Raw genomic sequence first — 25,013 nt, forward strand, 5'->3', positions numbered from 1 at the left:
TTAGCTTAAAGAAGTAGAAAATATAGCCCTAATTGTAGCCATGTGTCCCAGAGCGATGGAAGGGCTCATCAGTGAGAGCATCAGCCAGGGGAAATCGGATATGAGCTCTACCTCGTCTTCTTTTTCAATTTTCTCTCCCTTGTAACTTTTCCCTTTTAGCCACACAAATAGAATTTTGTGGGGTCCAAAAGCCTTGACTTTCACCTCGTCTTCATTGCCATCTCTCCCTCTCTCTCACACTCTTTTGGGGCTTTTGCTGGTTAGCCAGCAGTCTTGGGTGTCTGGTTGATTTCTTAAATCTTAAGCACCTCCTATTCTATTTCACGTTTAAATATTTTCATTGTGTGTGTGTGTGTGTGTGTGTGTGTGTGTGTGTGTGTGTGTGTGTGTGTGTGTGTGTGTGTGTGTGTGTGTGTGTGTGTGTGGGGCGGGTGGGTGGGTGTGCGTACAGTGGGCCCCCTCTGCAAGCTGTCATTTCAGTGGTGCCATCCTTCCTGTTTTCACTCATCCTCCCCTGTGACCCAGAGGCCCTATGCTAGGCAGACGTCATGACCACATACTGAACTGCCACTTGTTGTGTGCAGACACCCTTACTGCCACTGCCTCCCCCCCATCCAAACCCCAACCCCAACCCTAACCCAACCTCACCCCGACCCGGCCTCTAACCACAACACCCCCTCCACCCTCTCTACAGTACTCTGCCAGAGGTTACTGTTCCCTTTCGATGGTCTACTGTGGAATCATCTCTTTCTCCATGGCTATAATGCTAACCATTCCAATATGGGCGTTTGTAAGGAGAGCGGAGCACACTTGGCTTCCATTGAGAGTAGCATTCATTTTGTGGTTGTTTGGGACTGACTAACTGCTAAGACCTTTATTTACTCTGTGCAGTTGAAGTTATGGTCGACACTGGTCCATCTCTACAGTCACAACTGAGGGATCATTGAATGACAGCGAGGTAATATATTGCTCCTGATTAGATGTGATTATCACCACCTTCCTTGTTACAACTGCACTCCTCGCCCTCCCCACTGTAAAAAAAATAAAATAAAAATGTTGTATCAAATAAATATTATTAAGTTACTGGTTCCACTGCCTTAAAACATTTTTTTTATAAACATTTAACATTTAAAAAAAATGTGTTGGCCCAAACATGAGAAAACGTAGTCAAAAATGATGTCAACTTAAAGTGATATGTTTGTTCAAATTGTCTCATGTGTTCAATCAACTAGAAATGTATATTTGGGCATCTTACCTAAAAAAAGGCAAAGTGCTTTTAACATACGTTTTCAACTTACGTATTTGACACACATGATTACATTGTGCATGTTCCTTTTATACATGTCCTCACCTGGGATTTGAACTCACAACTTCTTGGTTCACAGCATTCCAATTTTCCTGCTACGCCTCCATCTCTGTGTCAATAACTGATTTCATCTGTATTGCTACACTTTGCTCTTCAAAGTAAATCTCGGCTCTGTTAAAGGTACACTCAAGGAAAAATATTTTATTTATCATAGTGTTTAAGGAGTAACATTAAAACAGAATAATATGCCAAACAAAAATTTGACAACTATCTAGAAAAAAACAAAAATTGCTTAAATAAGTAAAACAAAGCAATGATGAGAGAATAACTGATAATTAACTGATAATTGACACAGACATGGTGGCGTGGCAGTAATGCCATGAAGAAGTAGTGTGTTCAAATCCCAGGTGCGACATGAACAATAATTACTGAACAAAAGAACATGCACAATGCAATTATGTATGTCCATGTGTGTCAAATACTGCATGTATGTTGAAAACATTGTATATTAAAAGCACTGTTTGTGTAACTAGTTTCACAGCCTTTTTTTGAGGTAAGATGCCCAAATAATCATTTGTGGTTCAAAGAATGTATGAGACAAGTTGAGCAAACACGTAAGTTGACAGAATTTCTGCCAATGTTTTCTCAAGTTGGAGCCAGGTTTGGACCAACAATTTTTTTGTTGTTTTGGGAACACTTTGACCAAAAGTTGAGTAAACAAAAGAAGTCTGGAACCAGTTACTTATTAGTAATGAGTTGAATCAACTAGACTTGTGGGTGTTTTTTTTTTTTTTACAGTGAGGGAGGGCCTTCAATTTAATGTTTTATTCACATTTATGTAATGAGGGCTACAGTAGGGTGTGAATTTGCGTATGTGTTTGTGTGTGCGCATGCGCACGTCTGCACAGGTGTGTGTGCCTATGTGCCTGTTGTTTTCGAGCCTTAGCATCTGTCCCTCTGTTGTTTCGGGTGACTGAGCTGTGTTATAGCGTGGGCGCAGGAGAAGAGGAACTGCATGCAAACCACACCACTCATGAGAGCCAGGCAAGGGATCATGGGTAAAGGGTTAAAGGTGTGATGTCACAAATGGAGCCAGAGGTTAACGAGTGTGAGAGGCGAAGCGCGCACTATACTTGAACTAAACCACTAAGGTAACGACACTTAGATGAGTTAGCTGCTATGAATACACGCATGTATAGGTGCTTCAAAGTATGAGGAAGTCTTATCTCGTGTTTTTTTCTCCAGACGTGCAGTGCAGTGTCACACAATGCTGGGCTAATAGGGGGTTCATTTGGATGCGTGTTACTCAGCGTCCGCCATTTAGCCAGCTGAGACTGCATGCTGTGTAAGTCCAGTACTTACAGGTATCTTATGAGTTTTGATCATATGATCAAACTCCTCGTTTATCTGTTTGTATTTCTCCTCAGTGCGCGGGGTGAGGGTGAGAGCAGACTCGAGCTCCGGGCTCTCGCCACCTTTGTTCTCCTTCTTGCTTAATGCCTGCCGGGTCCCACCAAAAAAAACCATCATATGGACAGCAGACGCACGGATGGAGGAAGGGAGAAAGAAAGAAAAGAAAGAGAGAGAGAGGGGGGAGAGAAGGGTGAGAAGAAGGCTCAGGGAGTGTCGGGCGGTACTTACACACAGTCTCTGTCTGCTGATCATCAGATCAATGTCCTCATTTATTTTCCTGTACTTGTCCTCAGACTCGGGGCTGTGGCCGACCGAGTCGTCTGCGTCGGGGTCGGGGCTGTCACAGCCGTTTAGACCCTTCTTTCTCAACGTCTGCAAACAGAGCAGTCGCACAACACAGTTGAAGGGCAGGGGAACAGGGCCCAGAGTAGAGCAGGGGAGAGGAAATGTGAATTACGCCCTTGTTAGAATGGATCCTGAGAATGGACTCAACTCAAAGCAATGAGATGTGTAAAAAAAAGTGTGTTTTTTAAGTGTGTGTGTGCCTAATGTGTCACAGAGGTTAAAGTGGGTACTGACGGGCTAAATGGGATGTGGTCCTTGGTGTGGCATAAAGTGCTTTGACAGGATCTATTCCCATGTAAATGAGAACTTGTTCTCAACTTGCCTACCTGGTTAAATAATGGTGAAATAAATAAAAAATTAAATAAAATGTCCATCAATGTGGGATGGGATGGAGTGGGGTGGGGACATAGCGGTGTCCTTGTCAACAAGTTAACATGTAGCTAAACACTCAGAAGAACATAAATGATTTAATAGCATTCACTAACAATACATGAAATCCATACTCCTCTCTCAAATGAGGCGCCATGGGGACTATATACATTGTAATCACACAGAGACACAGTCAGTGATGAACATCGAAATAAAACATATTGCTGACATTGGCAGCTGAGGAGGCCGGAATGGGACTGTTATGGTTACAGATGTATGTGTGCGTTGGGTTTGTGTGTGGCAGGTCTGTGGTAGTGTAAGAGTGTGTGTTTGACAGACTGTGTATACAGGCAGCAATCTCTCTCTTGGCCACCTGATGGCCACCTGATCCTGTTTCTGTGGCCACAGCACGCCCCCCTTTCTCTCAATGCCAACGAAGGAGGAAAGGGAAGAGAAGAGCTGTCTCTCTATCCCTCGTTAGACCAAGATATACAGTATCTCACTAAAGTGGTAGTGATACAATTATATCTAACATCGTTTCTCTGCACGTGTTGCTTTTGGTGTGTTTTAATTTGTGTGTTTAGGTATGGAAGCAACAAGCTCTCACAGTCTCACTGCAGAATTAGACAACGTTTATCCACATTTCTCCAAAACAACGCATTTCAAAGTTGCTCCAAACACCACATTTTGAAAGTTAAGGGTTAAGGTTTTAGATAGGGTTAAACACAACGTTTAGGCACTCATTCTGAATGGATAAGGTAAGAGTTAAGGTTTAGGATAGGGTTAAAACTAAAAAACTCAAAACATGCAACCTTCTGATCCAGGTTTTGGATAGGGTTAAAAAATTACATTCAGGCACTCATTCCGATTGGTTAAGGTAAGGGTTAAAGTTTGGGATAGGGTTAAAACATTACATTCAGGCACTCATTCCGATTGGTTAAGGTAAGGGTTAAAGTTTGGGATAGGGTTAAAACACTTTTTTTTTAAACGAGTGTCCTCTAGGGGAAAAAAACACACAGAATTTAGTCATAGACAATATAGCATTCATTTGTTATGTCTGTGTCCATATTGTCCATGAGTTTTGAGTAGATAGACCATATGGTTCAAGAAAATAGCCTAATTAATGGACAAAGCATCTAATCAGCAATGGCATTATTTTCAATTAACTCTGCAACTCTTCCAACTATTGACTTTAATCACAACTGCTGCCAGTTTGATGCCAAAACATTGACAACAAATACATATTGATATAGTAACATAAATACAGTTTGTAAAAACAAATCTATAAAGGAAATCTCATGCTGAAACACCAATGATAGTCACTAAGTTGATGGTTTATATTTCGGATAATGTTTTACAGCTTTGTCATTCTATATTTTATTTTTAAATCATCTTATTCAATCATTTCATATATTTTACATGTGATGATGCCACACAGAGGGCCAGAGATAATTACAGACGCCTGTGATCATCTGAAGTACCCAAAAGGGCCACTAGATGTCTTGTAATAGATTGCATGAAATTCTTGAAAGATACCAAAATTCTGGTAGTTTACTGGTAAACTTCTAAAGTTTCCAGTAAAATACCCTCCCTTTGCAACCCTACCTTTGAGCGATCTGCATATGCTTCTGTGTTTGTTTATGTGTGTGTGTACATACACACACACTGCAGTGTTGAGTGCAGAGATGTGTCCCATATTGTGTCGATTAGATTTACAGTGAGTGAAGTAGTGAAATGAAAGGTGTAGCAACTGATAGTTAGAGCTTCCATCAAAGACCCACTTCCCTCCCCTCCCTCCCTTCCCCTCGCTCTCTCCTCCAAAGAGGCCGGCTTTAATAAAAGGAGATTAGTCTACAGGAGGAGTATCACAGACCCGCTCCTGTCTGAGCAGACGACGGCGCTTCACGCTGCTTTCATCTGGGCTTCCCTATCACACCCACCACTGTAACTACATTATCTTTAATACAGCTTAGATTTGATGGTGATCATATGTGTGTGTGTGTGTCTCAATGCTAGAGACAAATAGAGAGAGTGAGATAATGGGAGAGAGAGATGCTAAAATAAGTTAATCTCACCATTTTATTCTCCTCATTTGTGTGACACTCTGCTTGTCGTCGCAAGCAGAGAAGCGCACTACTGTAAATTGATAGAAGTGACTAAGAGTGAGCCGCCTGTTTCTAAAACAAATAACACTCCAGTCATCTCTGATGTCAGGAGAATAAAGCTATTTTTAAAGTGTGGTTTTAGTGAACTGAGGGCTTCGTTTGTGAGATCGCTGTTTGATGCCGGAGGCGTCTCGTGGTGAGGTAGCGTGTCAAGATTCACTAGCCTCTCTGTCCCTCTCTCTCTGTCTCTCTCTCTCTCTGTCTCTGTCTCTCTGTGTCTCTCTCTGTCCCGTTTTCAAATATTTGGGTACTTTGCTCTGGTCTTTAGTGTAGTTGTGTAGTACAGTAACAAACTGTACTACAAACTTGAGACCCATATGGCGTGACTGATATGGGGCAGTGGGCCTGTCTGGGGGTGTTGATGAGGTAGTGGGACGGAGGGTGGGAGTGTCATATGACTTTGAGGCATGTGGCCCTGGCTTAGCTTTCCACCGGGGCTCAGCAGTTTAAGGGTGCCATGCAAGGTCACTATGCCACTCATCCCAGACATGCCCACCTGTCAGGGACATCACACCTGTTGCCAAGTGCTGCCATCCAGCCCAGCAGCCAATCAGAGGCAATGCAGCCATGACATGGCCATAGAAGGCCTCTCTCTCTCTCTCTCTCTCTCTCTCTCTCTCTCTCTCTCTCTCTCTCTCTCTCTCTCTCTCTCTCTCTCTCTCTCTCTCTCTTAGATCCACTGACATCATCTCAAAAGCGAGAAAATAAGTGGCCAGTGTATCAAAACGATAAATAAAAGTAAAAATATAAATTTTCCCGCTAAAGTAGTCATAGTCGATATAGAAAGAAAGATAAATACACCATGTGAAGAAATGGCAGGAAAATAAACAACTGTTCAGGGGATATGTAGATAATGCAAACATAGTGATAAAACACCTCACTCACGTCAAATGCTCAAATCGACGCTGTTTTATTCCCACATATTTTCACTGACATCAAATGTTTCCCATCTGTCTATCTAAAAATAATAATTGTGAGGGGAGAAAAATACCTCGGTACGAAGACCAAGATGCTGACATCTTAAATAGCAGTTGGAGATAAAAGCTCCGTGATCCACAGTCCAAAGCTATATTGATGAGTGGAGATCAATCTAACAAAGCAGACAATAGGCCATCCTGGACACACTTTGAAGTGAGAGAAAGAGAGAGAGATGAGAAACAGAGGAAGCAAGACAGGAGGAAAAGAGGGATTGAGAGAGAGAGAGAGAGAGAGAGAGAGAGAGAGAGAGAGAGAGAGGGAGAGAGAGAGAGAGAGAGAGAGAGAGAGATGAGAAACAGAGGAAGCAAGACAGGAGGAAAAGAGAGAGAGAGAGAGAGAGAGAGAGAGAAAGAGAGATGAGAAACAGAGGAAGCAAGACAGGAGGAAAAGAGAGAGAGAGAGAGAGAGAGAGATGCAGAAAGAAAGCAAGAACGCGAGAGAGGAAAGACTGCTCGGCTGCTTGGCTCTGTGTCTCTGTCCCCGTCTCTCCCTTTCTGGAGGCGTGCTCCTAATTAAACTCCTTCCTCATGATGTTCCCTCCTGGCTCGGCCTGTCAGGGGGCCTGTGTGTAGAAGGAGGAGTGTAGACACTGTGTCCTACATACCATACCCTCTTCATCTGTACCCTTCGCATCCACACCCCACCTCACACCCTAAGCTGAGAATATATGCTTTTTGAAGGTACATTACAAAACCATGAATGCAATGCACACTTGTGTAATGCATAATAATACTTGGAACATGCTATTTTGTAATCAGGGTGATTTTGGGTGGGTATTTCAAGGGGTATACTACAGGTTATTTTGGTTTCTAGTTTTACGCAGCGTGAGGGACAGCTGACGCTAGAGCCCATGCCATACCAGGGTTCGGCTGTTGGGAACTCTGCCACCCAGACCATCTCTCTCTCTCTCTCTCGTTTGCTTGTTGGAGACAACCTTTGCCCAGGTGGGGGCTTTGGCTCGTATTTTGGGAGTGTTAACTGGTGATCATTCCAGTGGCCTCATCCCTGGGTTATCTTGGCAGTGGGGTATGACGGCTAAGGCGTACATTCAATAATGTGTTTATGACCAATGGTGACAGATGGGGGGGGATGATGTTTCGCAAGGTCCTCAAGACCAACGACATTAACTGCATAGATTTTGGGTGAGAGCAGAGCATACAAAATGATGGACAATGACTATGGCCGTATCTAATAAAGATCAGTGAAAACCGAAAGAACGATACTTTTCTTGTAAATACAGTACATTCGGAAAGTGTTAGCCTGATTCTAAAATCGATTAAATAAATCATTTTCCTCATCAATCTACACACAATACCCCATAATGACAAAGTGCAAACAGGGTTTTATAAATGTTTTCAAATGTATTACAAATAAATACAGAAATACCTTATTTACATAAGTATTTAGACCCTTTACTATGAGACTCGAAATTGAGCGCAGGTGCATCCTGTTTCATTTGATCATCTTTGAGATGTCTCTACAACTTGATTGGAGCCCACCTGTGGTAAATTCAACTGGTTAGACATGATTTGGAGAAGGCACACACCTGTCTATATAAGGTCCCACAGTTGACAGTGCATGCCAGAGTAAAAACCAAGTCATGAAGTCAAAGGAATTGTCCGTAGAGCTCCGAGACAGGATTGTGTCGCACAGCCAAACAGAGCAATCGGGGGAGAAGGGCCTTGGTCAGGGAAGTGACCAAGAACCCGATGGTCACTCTGACAAAGCTCCAGAGCTCATCTGTGGAGATGGGAGAACCTTCCAGAGGAACAACCATCTCTGCAACACTCAACCAATCAGGCCTTTATGGTAGAGTGGCCAGACAGAAGCCACTACTCAGTAAAAGGCACATGACAACCCGCTTGGAGTTTGCCAAAAAGCACCTAAATGACTCTGACCATGAGAAACAATATTTTTTTTGGTCTGATGAAACCAAGATTGAACTCTTTGGCCTGAATGCCAAGCGTCAGGTCTCGAGGAAACCTGTCACCATCCCTATGGTGAAGCATGGTGGTGGCAACATCATGCTGTGGGGATGTTTTTCAGCTGCAGGGACTGGGAGACTAGTCAGGATCGAGGGAAAGATGAACGGAGCAGTCCAGAGATCCTTGATAAAAACCTGCCCCAGAGCGCTCAGGACTGCAGACTGGGTTGAAAGTTCACCTTCCAATAGGACAATGACCCTAAGCGAACAGCCAAGACAACGCAGAAGTGGCTTCGAGACAAGTTTCAATGTCGTTGAATGGCCCAGCCAGAGCCTTGACTTGAACCTGATCAAACATCTCTGGAGAGACCTGAAAATAGCTGTGCAGCAACGTTCCCCATCCAACCTGGCAGAGCTTGAGAGGATCTGCAGACAAGAACGGGAGAAACTCCCCAAATACAGGTGTACCAAGCTTGTAGCGTCATACCCAAGAAGATTCGAGGCTGTACTTGCTGCCAAAGGTGCTTCAACAAAGTACTGAGTAAAGGGTCTGAATAGTTATTTAAATGTGATATTTCAGTTATTATTTTGATTTTTTGTGCAAAAATGTCTAAAAACCTGTTTTTGCTTTGTTGTTATGGAGTATTGTGTGAACATTGATGAGGGGAAAAAAAGTAAAGGAGTCTGAATAGTTTCCGAATGCACTGTATGTCTTCTTCTACTTTTGTGGTCAAATTCAGCACTTGCTGGTGGAAAAACACTTGGCCAAATAAGCACATTAAAGGGTTTTAATAACAGGGTAACTTGTGGTTAATCATGTTTGGTGTGTGGAAGAAAGGGAAAATCATGAGGGATTGTTGTGTGAGATAAACAACTTCTTACTGGTCACGTTTCTGACTGAGCCTAGAGAGTGTCATTGTCTGGGTCTAATATGGTGCGTACACACACACACACACACACACACACACACACACACACACACACACACACACACACACACACACACACACACACACACACACACACACACACACACACACACACACACACACACACACACACACACACACACACACACACACACACACACACACACACACTATGGGTGAGGCCACAGGGCGGAGAACAGAGCTCCCTCACCATTACAAAGTACCATGCTCAATTTCACCCGAGCAGATTGGAGAGAGCAGCCCATTGTGAATGACTAGGAGCTATGGGGAGAAACAATGTCCTTTCCCATCACAGCTAACAAGATAGCAGGGGCCCACTGTGGATTCATGCCCCATCGTCATGTTACCGCACTCTAAGCACATTCACAGATGCCTTGTTGGTGGCAGCCAGCGGTGGGATACAGCAATAGAGTGCTCGGACTGCTAGCTCCTCCTCTCTCTATTTCTCTCTTCTCTCTCTATTTCTCTCTTCTCTCTCTATTTCTCTCTCTCTCTCAGCCACTTGTGCAAGTGGGGGAACATCAGAGGGATCAGCCTGGCTTAGCTTATTGGAAGCAGATGGCAGACCAAAGACAGGAAGGCCACAGTTTCATGAAGCGTGGTCTGAACATGCCAGTACCATGTAGAGAGAGAGGATATGCCCAGAGATAGGTGGTGTGTGTGTGTGTGTGTGTGTGTGTGTGTGTGTGTGTGTGTGTGTGTGTGTGTGTGTGTGTGTGTGTGTGTGTGTGTGTGTGTGTGTGTGTGCATCTGCGTGTGCATTTTTGGCAATCTATTGGACCCCGAATTCAGAATATTTTTTGGTTATAATTTGTGAATCCCACTGCAATGGGGTTGAGGCGACGTTTAAAAAATGAATAAATGCATCAATGACTTCTCAGTGATTTGGCTGCTTTGAAGCCCCCTGGTCCTGGTATTCTGGAACACTATAATCAGGAATCAAAGGCTAGCAGTTAGAATCCGTTTGGTAATATCGCTCTCCAAAGTGTGCAATTACAGCTGTCTGGGATCACCATACTGGAGGATGAGTTAAACGAAAAGCAGAATGCGAAATGGACAGAGTGTGTTTTCATGCGTGTCCTCTGTCAATTCATTTTCATCCCATTCAAACGGGGAAAGGGGACATGGATGTGGTGCTTCTGGTGGAGTAGTCATGGAGTCCAAAGAGAAACAGGAGTGTTTCAGAGACAAGTCTCAGCCACTGTACAAGAGGACTGTGCTGTCCATAAAGAAGAAGCACTCGCGGCCCAAATCATGTCAATATCAGACTGTATCAGACTGTTAGCAGAAGCAGCATCCTCAGTCAGGAGGACAGTGTGACCATTCACAGTGAATCACTCATAATGAGCCAGCCACTATAAAGGCACAATGCCAGCACAGTGAAGAAGGATAAAGAGGACACTTGTACCCCGATCTCTAATGTCCTCCCCTCCTAGCCCCCAGTGTTTAAAAAAAACTCTGCAGGGGACACCAAGAACATGTGTTTGACCAGTAACGCTAGGAGAATAACTGTACTTACTGTAGCCCCCCTGGCTACATAAGGGCTGGTCATGAAAGATTGGTTCTGGCTGTAATGAGTGAGTCTACTCCCTGTCGTCTTGATCCCCACCCCGTCCGTCCCCTCGGTGGCCCACCAATCTTCAGTTATCGTCTTTTGTCTCTGTGTCGCTTATCGCTTGGTGCCACAACAGGAAAGAGGCCTGGAGGCCCTGAGTAACAATGACCAGCCGTTTGACCTCCGCGCTGTGACCTTGAGTTTCCACACCCTCCCTGCCTCCCTCCCTCCCTGTCCACAGCCACCATGGGAGGGGCATGGCAGGAAACACCAGCTATAAGAATAGATATTCAATATTCAAAGTTTTCCACAAATAGTTTCAAAGAATAAGGCATCATTTCATCTTAATGCCTGGCGTGAAGTGTTTTTGGGCTGTGTAGTGAAAGAGCCTGCGCTTGGCAGCGTGGCCTCAGAAGTGGCCTGCCACTGCACTACTACACCCTACCACAGGGACAAAATATTGACACATTTCAAAAGGTCTATTTTAAAAGGCCTTTTTGTTGTTGTGAGTACCTCAGACTTCCGCTTGTATGGACCTTAGAATGTTTGCAATGATCAAAACGCTACTTGTAGTTCCTAGTCAGGAGTTCTGCTTTTCTGGACTGGCTGTCTGTCTGTCTGTCTGTCTGATGTGGAACAAAATGCTGAGCTAAGGACTGTAATCAGCATGCGCACACCGCCATGTTGTCTTGTGCTTCTCCCAAAAGAGGAATCTAAAAGCAAGAGACTTTTATTGTTGTCTTGTGTGTGTCCCCTCACAGTCCCTGCCATTCCATAAGACGTTGTTAAATCTCTTTTTTTTAAAGGTAATTTTGCAGTTTGCTTGAGCAATTGGAGATGGAAGGGAGCTCCATGCGATCATGGCTCTGTACAATACCGTGCGCTGCCGTGAACTCATGGTGAGGAGAGGTTTTAGCTTATCTTTAGCATGCAGGCCTCATTATGGTTCCACCAGACAGGTTACCTTGGCCGTGGGGGTGGGTGACATCTCTCAGATTTGTAACTCCTGCTCGGGGTGATTACCTGCCAATTAACTTGTGTGAAAACGACTTGACATTTTCAAGCCCCAATGGAGGTGAAGCTGCCGTTAGTTCCCTTCTCAACCCTTGTGACAAATGTCATTAAGCCTTACGCCCAACAGGACTTTAACTACCCCTTGAACATTTGACTACCTGAAACCTGATGAACAAATAATAGAGATTTGTCTACGTGTGACATAATGCGGCAGCCTAGCGGTTATAGTGTTGGGCCGGTAACTGAAAGGCTGCTAGTTCAAATCCTTGAGCTGACTAGGTGAAACATCTGCCAATGTGCCCTTGAACATGACACTTACTTGCTCTGGATAAGAGTGTCTGCTAAATGACTCAAACGTCCGATGCATAGGAGTGTGTGTGTTATTTTCAGTCTGTACGGGTTGAAACAAGGCTGCTCATAAAGCATGATAAACTGCAAGAAAGCTGTGCCTTTCATTTCTCTGAGAGGAGAAGAAAAAGACAGGGAGTCTAAGAGAGAAAGAAAAAAGCTGTGAATGAAATCCTTTATCCCGAGGATCAAATGTCTATTGGCACCACTGGGTCTCTGACCACCCGGGTCATGTGCATGTGGTCTCTGGAGGCAAGTGTTCACTGTCGTGAGAGAGGGAGACTGAATGAACAACCTGGCGCTTTGCGCGCACACACACACACAGCTATTCCATGCCTATTCTTCTCCACTCTCATAGCCAGCCCCGCCAACCAAGCACTATATTTAGCTCCGCCACAATCTATTTTTAGACCACTACCGGTTTTTGAGGCATTTATTGGGGAAAAGAATGACAAAAATAGAGAGGGAGGGAGAAGGGAGAGGAGTGGGGGCTCCCAGTTTGGACATCTGAAACATACACATTTTAATGTGGCACTGCTTGAACTCCGCAGCTGTTTATAATCGCAGGGAAGTGCGAGGAAAACACAGACTGGAGTGGGGGGGAAAGAGAGAGAAAAAAACATACGCAAATGCTCTTGGGACAGGGGGTTTAGGGAGGGCTGACTGGAAGAGTACAAAGAAATGCCTCAAAGTTGGTGGAATTCATGACGCGAAACCCTGGAAAGATGTTTCACAAGCATGTAATATGTGGCAGATAAAGATGAAATGGCATGCCAGTCTTTTGTTTTGACCTATCCCTATGCCGTTAGCATGCCAAGGTCAGAAGGTTAATTGACTTAGGCAGTCTAAGCAGCTTCCGTCCTTTAATCCTCAACTCAGGTTGAAAAACAAGCAGCGTGGCTGATCTATCCACAGCCTCTTGCTGACACACCCTGTCTGTCTGTCTGTCTGTCTGTCTGTCTGTCTGTCTGTCTGTCTGTCTGTCTGTCTGTCTGTCTGTCTGTCTGTCTGTCTGTCTGTCTGTCTGTCTGTCTGTCTGTCTGTCTGTCTGTCTGTCTGTCTGTCTGTCTGTCTGTCACAGCACCTCAAACACAAGCCCAACATCAACCTGGACAACTGTAAGACAGCGTATCATAACTTCCTTATTTCTCCTGGACGATGATATGTGTAGAAATGGGGGAGGTAAATTAGTGCAGGCATTTAAACTGGAGGAGTTTACAGCAACTGAAGGAGTTGACAGCAGGGCTCTTTGTTAGGCAGAAGAAGCAGTCATTGAGCAGCAATCCACAGAGAAAACCCCTTAAGGCCAATGTTCTCTCTGCTGTTTAGAATCCAAATAAGTACATAGAATAGCACACATGCTTGAAAATATTTTCACAAGAAATAAGGCAAGAGCACACTGGCACTTTGAAAGGGATATCACATGCTCGGAGTCTGTTGACGTGCAAGAACACGATGGAGAAAAAATGCTTTAATTAAGTCGTAAGGAAAAGTTTGGAGGCAAATTAGACTGAACGCAGATAATTAGTCTCCCTGGTATTTATAAATGTGGGAGAAAAAAAAATCACGTTTCTTTGCCAAATTAAATGTTGTGCGAGGCATATAATAAATGTGTGTGGATGTTGGTACATTTCTCTTTTTCTCTCTCACGCTCATGCCCTCCCACCTCCATTCTCTCCTGCTCTCTTCTCTCCTCCCTCCCTCCGATGGACTGACGCTGGGCTGCAGTCACACCTGTGCTTCTCCTCACACGTCTCGGCACACGGGCGAAACATACGCCAGCGAAACATCGTGAGTGAGCTTTACTGAATCTCATTAGCCAAGCAGGTAGTCATTAACAGAATGACCTTTGGAAATAATTACCAGCCTGCCTCCCTCTCTCCTCTCACCATCCCTCTGCTCCCCCTCCCCCTCTCATTCAGAAGTTCCCACTAGGTGAGGATAGAGAGTGAGAGAGAGAGAGAGAGAGAGAGATAAAGGAGAGGGGAGAGGGAGGGAGGGTGGTCAGGCAGGTTCTCGCTGCTGCTCTTTAAGATTAAAGGGTGAAGTGAACTCTCAGATTAGGTTAATCTGGGGTGGAATGGGATTGGCCACTTGCCCTCCTCCTCTCCCTCCTCTCCTGGCTGAGGGCTGTGCCACGTGCCTGTGTGGAGCCCCATGTGAAGCCGTGGCCACTGCTTCGGCGCGTGGGGCACTAAACTAGGCTGAGGTTATGACCATCATCACGGCCACACCTCCTACTATCCCCTATCAAGCCAAACCCCACCCTCCCCTCTAGGCTGGTACTCAATCTACACCCTCCAGCGCCATCTGAAACGTGTGCTCTTTGTTTCACAGAGGAAAAACAAACACGTTGTGGAATGGGGATTTGGCAGAGGCTGCACAGAGAGTGTGTCGTCGGACTGGGGCTGTTCGATTGCACTGAGCGCCAGCCACATTTGGCTTGGCTCTGTCTACCCACTAGAAGTAAAAGGTCTTTCATGTGCACTGGCAATTAAGAATCCCCATATTCATGTCATAAATCTCCAATGAGAACTCGGAGAAGACTCTTGGTGAGAAGGTATAAAAAAGGAAAGGATAGATCCATTCTCCTGTCATTTCCCAACACGGCTTCCCATTTCTCCAATAATGCTGCTCACATGTCCAGGAAACCGCCCTGGCAGCTGGAGAGTATAGGAAATCTATCTGTGTGTTGGAGCTTTTCATCTGGAGCCAGTAGCAAACTGCACTATAGACCTGCCAAGAGGAGACTCAGAGGGCCGTTCGGACAACAACACAACCAGATAGCCTAGCTGTGTGTACACTACGCATGTTTGTTTTTTATTTAAACATTGATTAAATTAATGAATTCAATAGATTAAATATTAAATGTCTTTAACTTTAATTATGTGGACCTTCCCAACTTTTGTCTAGCATCTGATGCTCTCATGTAGGACTATTTAAATGAGAATCTAAAGAGTTTAAGAATACTAGAGTCCACCTAAATCCCTCAATGGAGGCAACTAGAAAATACTCAGAAACAGATGGGCCTATCATGTTCCAATTGAACATCCATTTTCCATTGGATTGGATCATTAATCTCTTGTTACCCTAGCTGCTGTGCTCCAATCACAGTAATTGGCAGGGAGCTGGTTTCCCTTGCTTAGACTTTGGTGGCCATCTTGATTCAATTTTCCACAGTGCTTATTCATGATATTACAGTTTGAAAGAGTTTTTCTCTCCCTCCAATTGATGGTGTCAAAAAGGTTAAAAACGCAGAACGTCGCTGAGAACAACATTGGTATCTTGGTCTCTTTGGTTGTACATATATTTGTGGTGGTGTCATCCTCAGCTGAGACAGTTTTCCCTAAGTGAGTCATCGAGCCCATTCACAACCTCCTTCTCTATCTCCTCTACTCTTTCTTTCCCTTTTCCCTTCCTCTCTCTTCTCTCTCCCTCTTCTGTCTATTTCAATCTTCTCCCTCGTGGATTAGCATCAGGCACATGCACATATAGGGCTCTACTTGTGTAGAGCACATGTCCCTTTGCCCTTCCAGTCTCAAAAGTGCCCTTTTCGGTGGTGGTATAATTTTTTTTTTTTTTTGAGGGGGGGGGGGGGGGGTTGTAAATAATCTCAGCCTTTGTGGGATCAAGGGATCAAGTGAGTCAGCCTTTACCTTGATCTTCAGTAAGGCACTTGTACATCATAGACATCAAATGACTTAAATTAAAGTTAGGAATGTGTACCTGGGATTGTATCATTCTCTGCGACCTGACTTCAGGCGAGTCAACTCCCTCTGCTGGAATCAGAATTTTCAGAAGCAATTTGATCAAATAGATGGCCCGCTGAGGCAAATTGGTTGTTAAAAGCACCACAGATGTCCATCTTATCTGTTATGGGACCAGAGGCTGTCATAATCTGCTGGGGTAATGAGGGGTTGGAGTTTTTCTTTTTGAGATTTGACTATCTTCCAGAAGTCATCTGGATTCCCACCATTCTCAGATACACAGTTCAAGAAGGATACCAATTTTGCCTTTCTAACCAGGGATAGACATCTATTTCTCAAGCACCTGAAGGACTACCAGTCAGACGTAGAATTTGTCGGCCTTAGCCCAAATTTGAGCAAAATTTCTCTCTGAAGATTATGTGATAGTTCTTGCGTGAACCGGGGATTAGCTCTATCCCTTGCCCTTTGTTTTTTTTAACAGAGCATGCTTATCTGCAATAGAGTTGAGCAAAAAAAGTAAAACAATTTAGGGCCTGATCCAAGTCAGTGATATCTGACACAACCCCCTTTCACACAATCCCAGATCAGACAAGAATTGTATCTCATTGACATGTCTATACTTTCTCTTTGTAATAATGTGAGGGTGAGATTTAGGTAGTTTTGCATCTCTTATGCAGGCAATGGGACAATGGTCACTCAACTCATGAGCAAAAATTCCATTGGCTGTATACTTACAGGAGTATTTGTCAAAATATATCTAATATTGTAGAATTGTCAGGGTGTTCAAAGTTGGGCCGAGTTGGTTCAGTTATCAACTGAGCTAGATTTAGCGTAATGCAGATATCTTTCAGCCTATCAGAAGCTGGCATCAACCAATCCAGATTAAGATCACCCAAAAGTAATAGTTCAGATTTAGCATAGTTAGATAGCAAGTCAGACAATTGGCTAAGGGCACATGTTGAGGCAGAGGGAGGGCGATAAATTCCCACTGGCGTAAGTTGGGAATTATTATAATTTATTAAAAAATTTTTTATAGAGGGTAGATGAGTTTTAATATTGCAGATAGATTGTGGCTTCTATCAATTTAATTGTCTGCATCATTTCCAATACCCCATATCATTTTAAAATTAAATATATATATATTATTTTAAATATATATTGTAAAAATATATTTATCTTTATTATTTTCCACTAACCCTACCACCCCTCCCCTAATTGGAGTTGGGCATTATTACCACGGCCCACATTTAGGACTAGATAAACAAATTGCTTAGGGACAGGGATATAGACACATTTACGTTGTCTTTTTTAAATATGGAAACACCTCCACCTCTGCCCACTCTGTAAAAAAATCAGAATAGCCAGCCAGAGACACATCAGTTCCCAGCACAGTCGGATTATTATTTAGCCAACTTTCAGATATTACCAGAATGTTCACATTGGTTTGAGAGGCCAGAGTTAGAAGAATATGTAAGAGAATATAACACATTAGATCTGGTCAAATATTATACAAAGAAAGAAACGTGTTTTCTATGTATTTTTTTTCCATCATCTTTGAAATGCAAGAGAAAGGCCATTATATCACTTAGGAGTCTAGGCACAATTTAGATGTTGGTCATCTAGATGTGTGAAGGTTAGTGTCTTTTCTGTAGGGAGCTAATTATCCATCATTTATGACATTTTTGGGAGTGTGTAAACTTACATTTTTTATTACCATATAATTTTTGTATGTTCTCTGTAGTTATGTATGTTCTCTGTAGTTATACAAATGTATCAATTGACCAATTGGGGAGACTTGATGCATTTTGAACTGTAATGCAATGGTTCATTGGATCAGTCTAAAACTTTGCACATACACTGCTGCCATCTAGTGGCCAAAATCTAAATTGCGCACAGACTCCTAAGTGATTTGAGCCTGTTTGCTACAGCAGGAAAAATATCCTGCTACAAAAGGAAATGTTAATTATTATATGGATTATAATTCATGGACATTTCCATTGGGGTTGATACACTTTTCGTAAGGGAAAATCAAGTCTGAAATTTCTAAGTGGAAATTACAAACTTCAGAAGCTTCTTTAAACCTCAAAATACACTACATTTTCTCCTGCAACAGGGTAATCAAATGAATATCTTAAATCTGTACAGTATTTCTTACAATTTTTTATTTTGACTGGAATTGTGTTGGTCATTGTTAACATGTCCAGCATTTATTCCAGTTCAAAGTAGTTTTGCAAAATACTTTACTGAACAGATTGTGCTGCTTTCCCCCTCTTCTTGTATTAATTGCTCAATGAGTCTGTGACCGTGGTTGTGGGAATTTTGTTTTGGGGGGTGGTGTCCTTTTTTTTGTTTAATCACACGCACCCCAAAAGGTCTGTGCACGGCCCTGATTAGCTTGATAGCAGCTACTGAACAAAGTTACGACCAGATGAATGAAGAATAGAGAGGAGGAAAAAAACAGAGAGTGAGAGAGAGGGCCCTGGAGTCCCTTTTAAACATACTGTAGCTAGAGAGGCTGTGCAACCCGCTCAGTGCCACTCTCCCAACAACGCTAATTATCAACCAAAGACATGATAATTACATAGAGCTTTATTGCTAATGTAGCAGGCCTGTCTGCCAGCCGCCCACACGCTGCACTGTGCTCCTCTACCACTGCCTCTCCTCCCACTACACCTCCAGGCACAGCAGCCCATCGCAAAACACTGAGATGCTCTGTTTGTGTGTGTGTGTGTGTGTGTGTGTTTGTCATACACTAATATCAACTACATCACATGGTAGTCTATTGCTATCTGGTCTTTGGCCTACACCCTCCTGCTACGACCGGCCTTCCCTGTCCTACTGTCCTCCTGTCCCCATGCGCTGCTCTTCCTACCCAACAGGAAGTCTCCTTTGTCGCTTCAGATCGATTTCTCCCGCTGCGAGTCCGGTCTGAGCGAGCGGAACCCATGTCCGCCTCGGGATCACAGAAGCCAGCGCCACAGCACTCCCCCGCTTGACTCTTTTAGCGTGCTCCTCAGACACAGCTGTTTACGCGTTAGCCATCCTCCACTCGGCTAATAAAGAGCTTCAAAGCCCCTGCAGGTCTGGTCACGGGCGCTCGTGGAAACATGTGACGGCTCTCTTCACGGTCTCTGTAGGAGAGACTAATATACCGACTACAGTTGCCGAAGGGCTTATATGCAGAGACTGGATATGTAGGCTATGATATGGATAAGAGTGTCTGCTAAATCTGTAAATGTAAAATAAATGACACGGAGAGCAGGCTTGTTATATTTCTGTGTGTAGTTGGACATGAATTACATGCCGCTGCATGGTAGGGGAATTAGGGTATTTCATAAGGACACGAGGAGGCCTTGGGGGTAATACATACAGTACATTATATGTAAATACTATATTATAGATGGGCTGTATCTAGGCCTACTGGATAAAATGTGTTCTTAAAATAAATTCCACTGAAATTCATAATTTTCCAGTAATTAATACATAGCAATGCATATGCCCAATGCATTTAACCAACATAATCTAATGCATCTGGTACAGTTGCATTTGCAAAGTAAGAGTACGTTTCAAATAGCAAGCAGAGCATATCTTAAGGCTACCAACATGATATATGGTACATGCCTCCTTAAATGCATTCTATGCTAATGAATACGGTGTGTCGTGCCTATGTTTTCATCATTAATGTGGAGAATGCTTTGAGTGCACTGTCTTTTGATAGAAGCTACTCCAAGTAGGATATGTTCCTTTTTTACTTGAAATGGTAAGTATATCAACAACAACAATGGAGCATTCATTATTCTGTGTAATCTTTAATACTTTTGGAGCGGTCAGTAAACTTCACTAAGAAATAACCCTCTTCTTCTCTTTTATGTCTCCCTAAAACATAATGATCCTGTACTTCTGTGTCAAGGGTCCGTCTCGCATGTTATCTTTGCGTGGCTGTGTGTGCAGCCAGGTATGTGGGTTTGTGTGTTCGGGTGCCTGTGTCGGTTTAACAGGGAACCTTTGTGTAATCTAAAGTCACTGTGTGTGTGTGTGTGTGTGTGTGTGTGTGTGTGTGTGTGTGTGTGTGTGTGTGTGTGTGTGTGTGTGTGTGTGTGTGTGTGTGTGTGTGTGTGTGTGTGTGTGTGTGTGTGTGCGTGCGTGTGTGTGCGCGCTTGTGTGTGTGTGTGTGTTCGTGCGTGCATATGTGTTTGTATGTGGGCCACCAGGTTCAGGAAGATCAGCATGGTGACTGTTGTGTAACCAGGGTCACGTTGATCACGTTGGAGCATGTTGGCCTGTCCCCGCTGCCTGGTGTGCGGCTCACCTGACACAGCCATTTAACATCCTCCTGAGCCAGGCTTACATCACCCATGTCCACGCCACGGCGACCTAGGATAACACATCCCCTGGAGCGCGAGTCACAACAATGCCAAGGGGACACTAACTATGGGCTAAATCTCACAGGGGCTGTAGGGCCTTACCAATGCCACGGGCTATAGGGGCCTTACCAATGCCACGTGCTATAGGGGCCTGTCTCTATAAGACAAAGCCCAAGGGATAGTTGTCTGTACACTTTGGATGGATGTCTTACTCTTTTGTACTCTATGGTCATTGAGTATCAATGTGTGTGTGTGTGTGTGTGTGTGTGTGTGTGTGTGTGTGTGTGTGTGTGTGTGTGTGTGTGTGTGTGTGTGTGTGTGTGTGTGTGTGTGTGTGTGTGTGTGTGTGTGTGTGTGCGTGCGTGCGTGTGTGCGTGTGTGTGTGTGTGTATGCGTGTGTGTGTGTGTGTGTGTGTGTATATGTGTGAGTGTGTGTGTGAACATGTGTGGTGTGTACGGTGTCCGGGGACTCACCTCCACGATATCAGAGTTGGTCCTGCTCTCGTGGGGCTCGTTGTACTCCGTGTACTTGAGCAGCACCTTGTCCATGTCGGTGCTGGCATACTGGAACAGCTTGTTGGTGCTGTTGAAGATGATGAGGGCAATCTCACAGTCACACAGCACGCTCAGCTCATACGCCTTCTTCATCAGGCCAAACTTCCTCTTCGTAAATGTCACCTAGGGAGAGAAAGACAGAGGGAGAAAGAAGAGAGGAGGAGAGAGAATGAGAGAGGTTACAGGGTGAACGTCTGAGGGTGAATTTAGGGGGAGGCAGGTTTTCAGCACTGGAATGTGTGTTGTGTTTTCCTTGTTGGGGGTTGGAATGGGGGGATTTCAGTTCTTGTACACCTGACCGGACCAGACCCCACTGTGTCAACACCAAACTGGATTTTCACACATGTGATCCTACATTTGATTATTAACACATTTCATAAATACATCTAATTATTTTGTATTATAGAATAAAACACCATCCTTGACCTCTGTTTTCCTTCATAATGTGTGAAGAAAGAGAAATCTGGCGCAATCATAGCTTTTCCACTCATAAATCATGAAACTGAAGCTGCATGAGAGAATTTCTCAACAGTCAGGGCTGTTCTCCACTGCGACCTCCCACTGAGAGGTTACTGTAACAGTCCATCTACTCGGGAAAGAAAAAAAAAGAAGCTGAATAGAATTTTAAGGAACCGAGAGTGATCTGTCTTAAAGAGATAATGAGCCAGATCAGTTTTTCATCTGTGGGCGACATCAAAGCATACTGCACTTTATTATAGAACATCTGAGTCTTTATATCGACCCCTCATATGATTGGAGCGTATTAACCGCTCGCTCACAAACACACACACACACACACACACACACACACACACACACACACACACACACACACACACACACACGCACACGCACACGCACACGCACACGCACACACACGCACACACACAAACTCCATTGTGCGCTTGTGAGAGTACAGCTAAGACTTCTAACAGTCTTAGAGATACAACTTTGTATTGGTAAAAATAGCCCAGGGGTTTGCTCGCTGAGCTTTGTTTTATATAGCGCCTGAAGCACCAGGTAGATATAAATGTTGCTCCACAGAAACCATGCAGGCAGTCTTCACATATAGGAACCTTTGTGTGTGTGTGTGTGTGTGTGCGTGTGTGTGTGTGTGTGTGTGTGTGTGTGTGTGTGTGTGTGTGTGTGTGTGTGTGTGTGTGTGTGTGTGTGTGTGTGTGTGTGTGTGTGTGTGTGCGTGCGTGCGTGCATGCATGTTTGAGGCCCAGTGCCTCGGCACATCATCTTGAAACACACGCACGCACACACACATAAAAAGGTACCTTTAGGTTTCCAAATAGAACCATGCAAGTTGTTTAAAATTCATGTGTCTGTTACCATCCGTGATGGGATAACACTGCTCAAATCAAATGAAATTGTATTAGTCATACGCCGAATACAACAGGTGAAGACTTTACCGTGAAATGCTTAATTACGAGCCCCTTCCAAACAATGCAGAGTTAAAAAGTAAGAAAAGGGGGGGAAACATGAATGATTCATGGGGCCCTAGCCTGGTAGTGTCCCTACATTTTTAGAAAATGATTTGTTTATCATTTAAAAAATGTTAGACAAAAGAAATCTGGGATGAAAATTAAAACGTATAACCATAATCAGATCAGGCATCTTTCTGCTTGACAGCTTGCTAGCTTCAGGTAACTAGCTGCCTACAGTGGACTCACTCGGCTCGGTCAGAGCAGTAATAATTAACATGATGATGATGAGCTACCAGCTATGGCTAGCTAATTAGCTATTATTTAGATATTATTATAACTGTATTCCCTAATATTTGAGTGACATTTGTTAGCTAGCTAGACTAAAATGAAAACCTAAACGTATTTTCTTTCAGTAGTAGATTTTTAGTATGGTAACCTTTTTGTAGGAGCGAACATGAAACCTAGCATTCCCTTTGTGTACGCACTTCCTAGTGCCCAGAGAGCCCCAGGTAGGCTCAGGATCTCAGCAGAAAGCTGTCAGACAGACTCTGATGCAGAGGAGAGCAGGGAGGAGGAAGAGGAGCTAAAGAGTAGCAGCAGTGCCAGTGAAGGAGTGACAGACGAGATTGAACAAGCAAGCAATAAAAGAAAGGAAGAGTATGGACAGTTTCGAAGTGAGGAAGACAAGGTTTTAGATGATCCAAGCACTGTGGCCAGAGAAGGCAATCTTCCTGCTCACTTTCTGGGTAAACGTTTTGCAGTGTATTGAGAATGGAAGCCTAATTCTTCAGTCAGGGAATATTTCTGGACACTGAAGCAGCTCACACTCAAGGCAAAGAAATACAGTCTCTGCGTAATCAATGGGGACGCTCTTCTGGCAGAAGCCTCCACGGTGGCAAATGAAATGGGTGTAACTACTCAGTTTCACCACGAACAGAGGAGCAGCCAGAAAAAAAAGAAGAAAATGTTTCCCTGATGAGACTGAAGATGACATAGCAGGTGAACAGAAGTCAGACACTGGATTTTGCAACACATGTGTGGATAGTATAATCAAATCAAATCAAATTGTATTTGTCACATAACACATGGTTAGCAGATGGTAATGCGAGTGTAGCGAAATGCTTGTGCTTCTAGTTCCGACAATGCAGTAATAACCAACGAGTAATCTAACCTGACAATCAGTCATTTGGACATGCGGTTCCACACGGTTGCAGCAGTATGCGAGGAGTTTTCACCAACACTTACATTTAGGAAAATGACTGAAAACCAAATTAGTTTATCTTGCCGCAAATTGAGAAGCAAGTACTCCAAAAGATCTCACAGATGGATTTGAAAATGAAGTGCGACATATAAAGACGATACACGGTGCCACTTTTTTTTCAGATGGTATTTTGTCCTGTAGAGCCCCTAAATGCCATTCACGAGATGCAGCGACAGAGCATTTATGGAGAGGTGTGCATTGCACCGTGAATCTTCTGCACAATGCCTGTAACAGTTGCTGGAGGGGAACGTGCCTTCAGTAAGCTGAAACTTGTAAAGAACTATCTAAGATCTACAATGAGCCAAGACGGGTTGAACAGCCTTGCGATCCAGTTAGCTGCAAAACCAGTTAGCTTTAGTAAATGAAACTTTGTAAACGAGTCTGCTCACAAGAAGGCTCGACGCTGGGCTCTTGGTGCAGTGTAGCCTCGGAGTTTTGTTTACAGGGAACAAACACAAGGACAAATGCCTCAACCGGTTCTACCCAAGCCTGCCCGGCCATGGGCAAAATACTGTCATTTTCTGCTATGGTTTATCTCCTGCTGAACTTACTCAGGAATCCCCACCTAATGTCTTGACACTACAGTTGCAGTCTCACAGAAGCGTGTTCTCTGTAGGTACCACTTATAGTCCACATAGCTCAGGATTATTTTTTAAATTTAGGGTACGTTATTTAGGCATATTCTTTTATGAATTATGCATAGGGCAGAAGAGGGTTAGTCTTGTTTATAAGAATTGGTAATACATTCTTAATCTGAAACATGTATCATTGGTAATTTCTTCATTAAAACTGACGACAATACCATATACAAAAAAAATAAGTCACCAATTGTGTAGTTATTTAGAATAAAGCACCATAAAAATATCACGACACACAGCTTCTGTTAACATTAGGGACCAAACATGTTTGCGATACTGTTAATATAGGCAAAGGATGAAGGTGGAAACTAGAAATCTGCACAATTGTAGTATAGAGCAGCAGAAGCTTATAGTTAGCACATTTAATAACACATATTGTTCAGTACGTTATTTTAATCTGAAACATTCTGATTTCTATGTTAGGGGCACGGTCCGTTTTTTTCATGTAGATATGAGTAAAAGTGACTAAGCAATCAGGATAGATAATAAACAGAGTAGCAGTAGCGTATGTGAAGAGTGTGAAAGTGTGTCTATGTGTGAGTTGTGTGTGTGTTTGTGTTTTGTGTGTGTGTGTGTGTGAGCGTATGTAGTGTGTGTGTATGTGTGTGTATATGTGTGTTGGAGTATAGTATGTGTGAGTGTGTGGGTAGAGTCCAGTGAGTGTGCATAGAACCAGTGCAAGAGAGTT

General features: G+C 43.6%; 1 protein-coding gene across 8 annotated transcripts in view; it reads right to left on the reverse strand.

The window, feature by feature from the left end:
- Positions 1 to 25,013, reverse strand: part of mef2cb (myocyte enhancer factor 2cb) — a 98,396-nt gene that overhangs the window by 22,840 nt on the left and 50,543 nt on the right. For 5 of the 8 annotated variants that reach the window (XM_029677457.2, XM_029677455.2, XM_029677458.2 and 2 more), the window contains 2 exons: positions 20,913 to 21,116; positions 2,948 to 3,091 (listed from right to left, as the gene is read on the reverse strand). In XM_029677457.2, the coding sequence (XP_029533317.1) occupies positions 2,948 to 3,091; positions 20,913 to 21,116 (348 nt within the window). Of the gene's footprint in view, positions 1 to 2,668; positions 2,807 to 2,947; positions 3,092 to 20,912; positions 21,117 to 25,013 lie in introns of all 8 variants that reach the window. The other 3 variants (XM_029677460.2, XM_029677459.2, XM_029677462.2) reach the window with 2 other exon arrangements.

Source organism: Oncorhynchus nerka, linkage group LG13 (genome assembly GCF_034236695.1).
Source record: "Oncorhynchus nerka isolate Pitt River linkage group LG13, Oner_Uvic_2.0, whole genome shotgun sequence".
Taxonomy (NCBI): Eukaryota; Metazoa; Chordata; class Actinopteri; order Salmoniformes; family Salmonidae; genus Oncorhynchus; species Oncorhynchus nerka.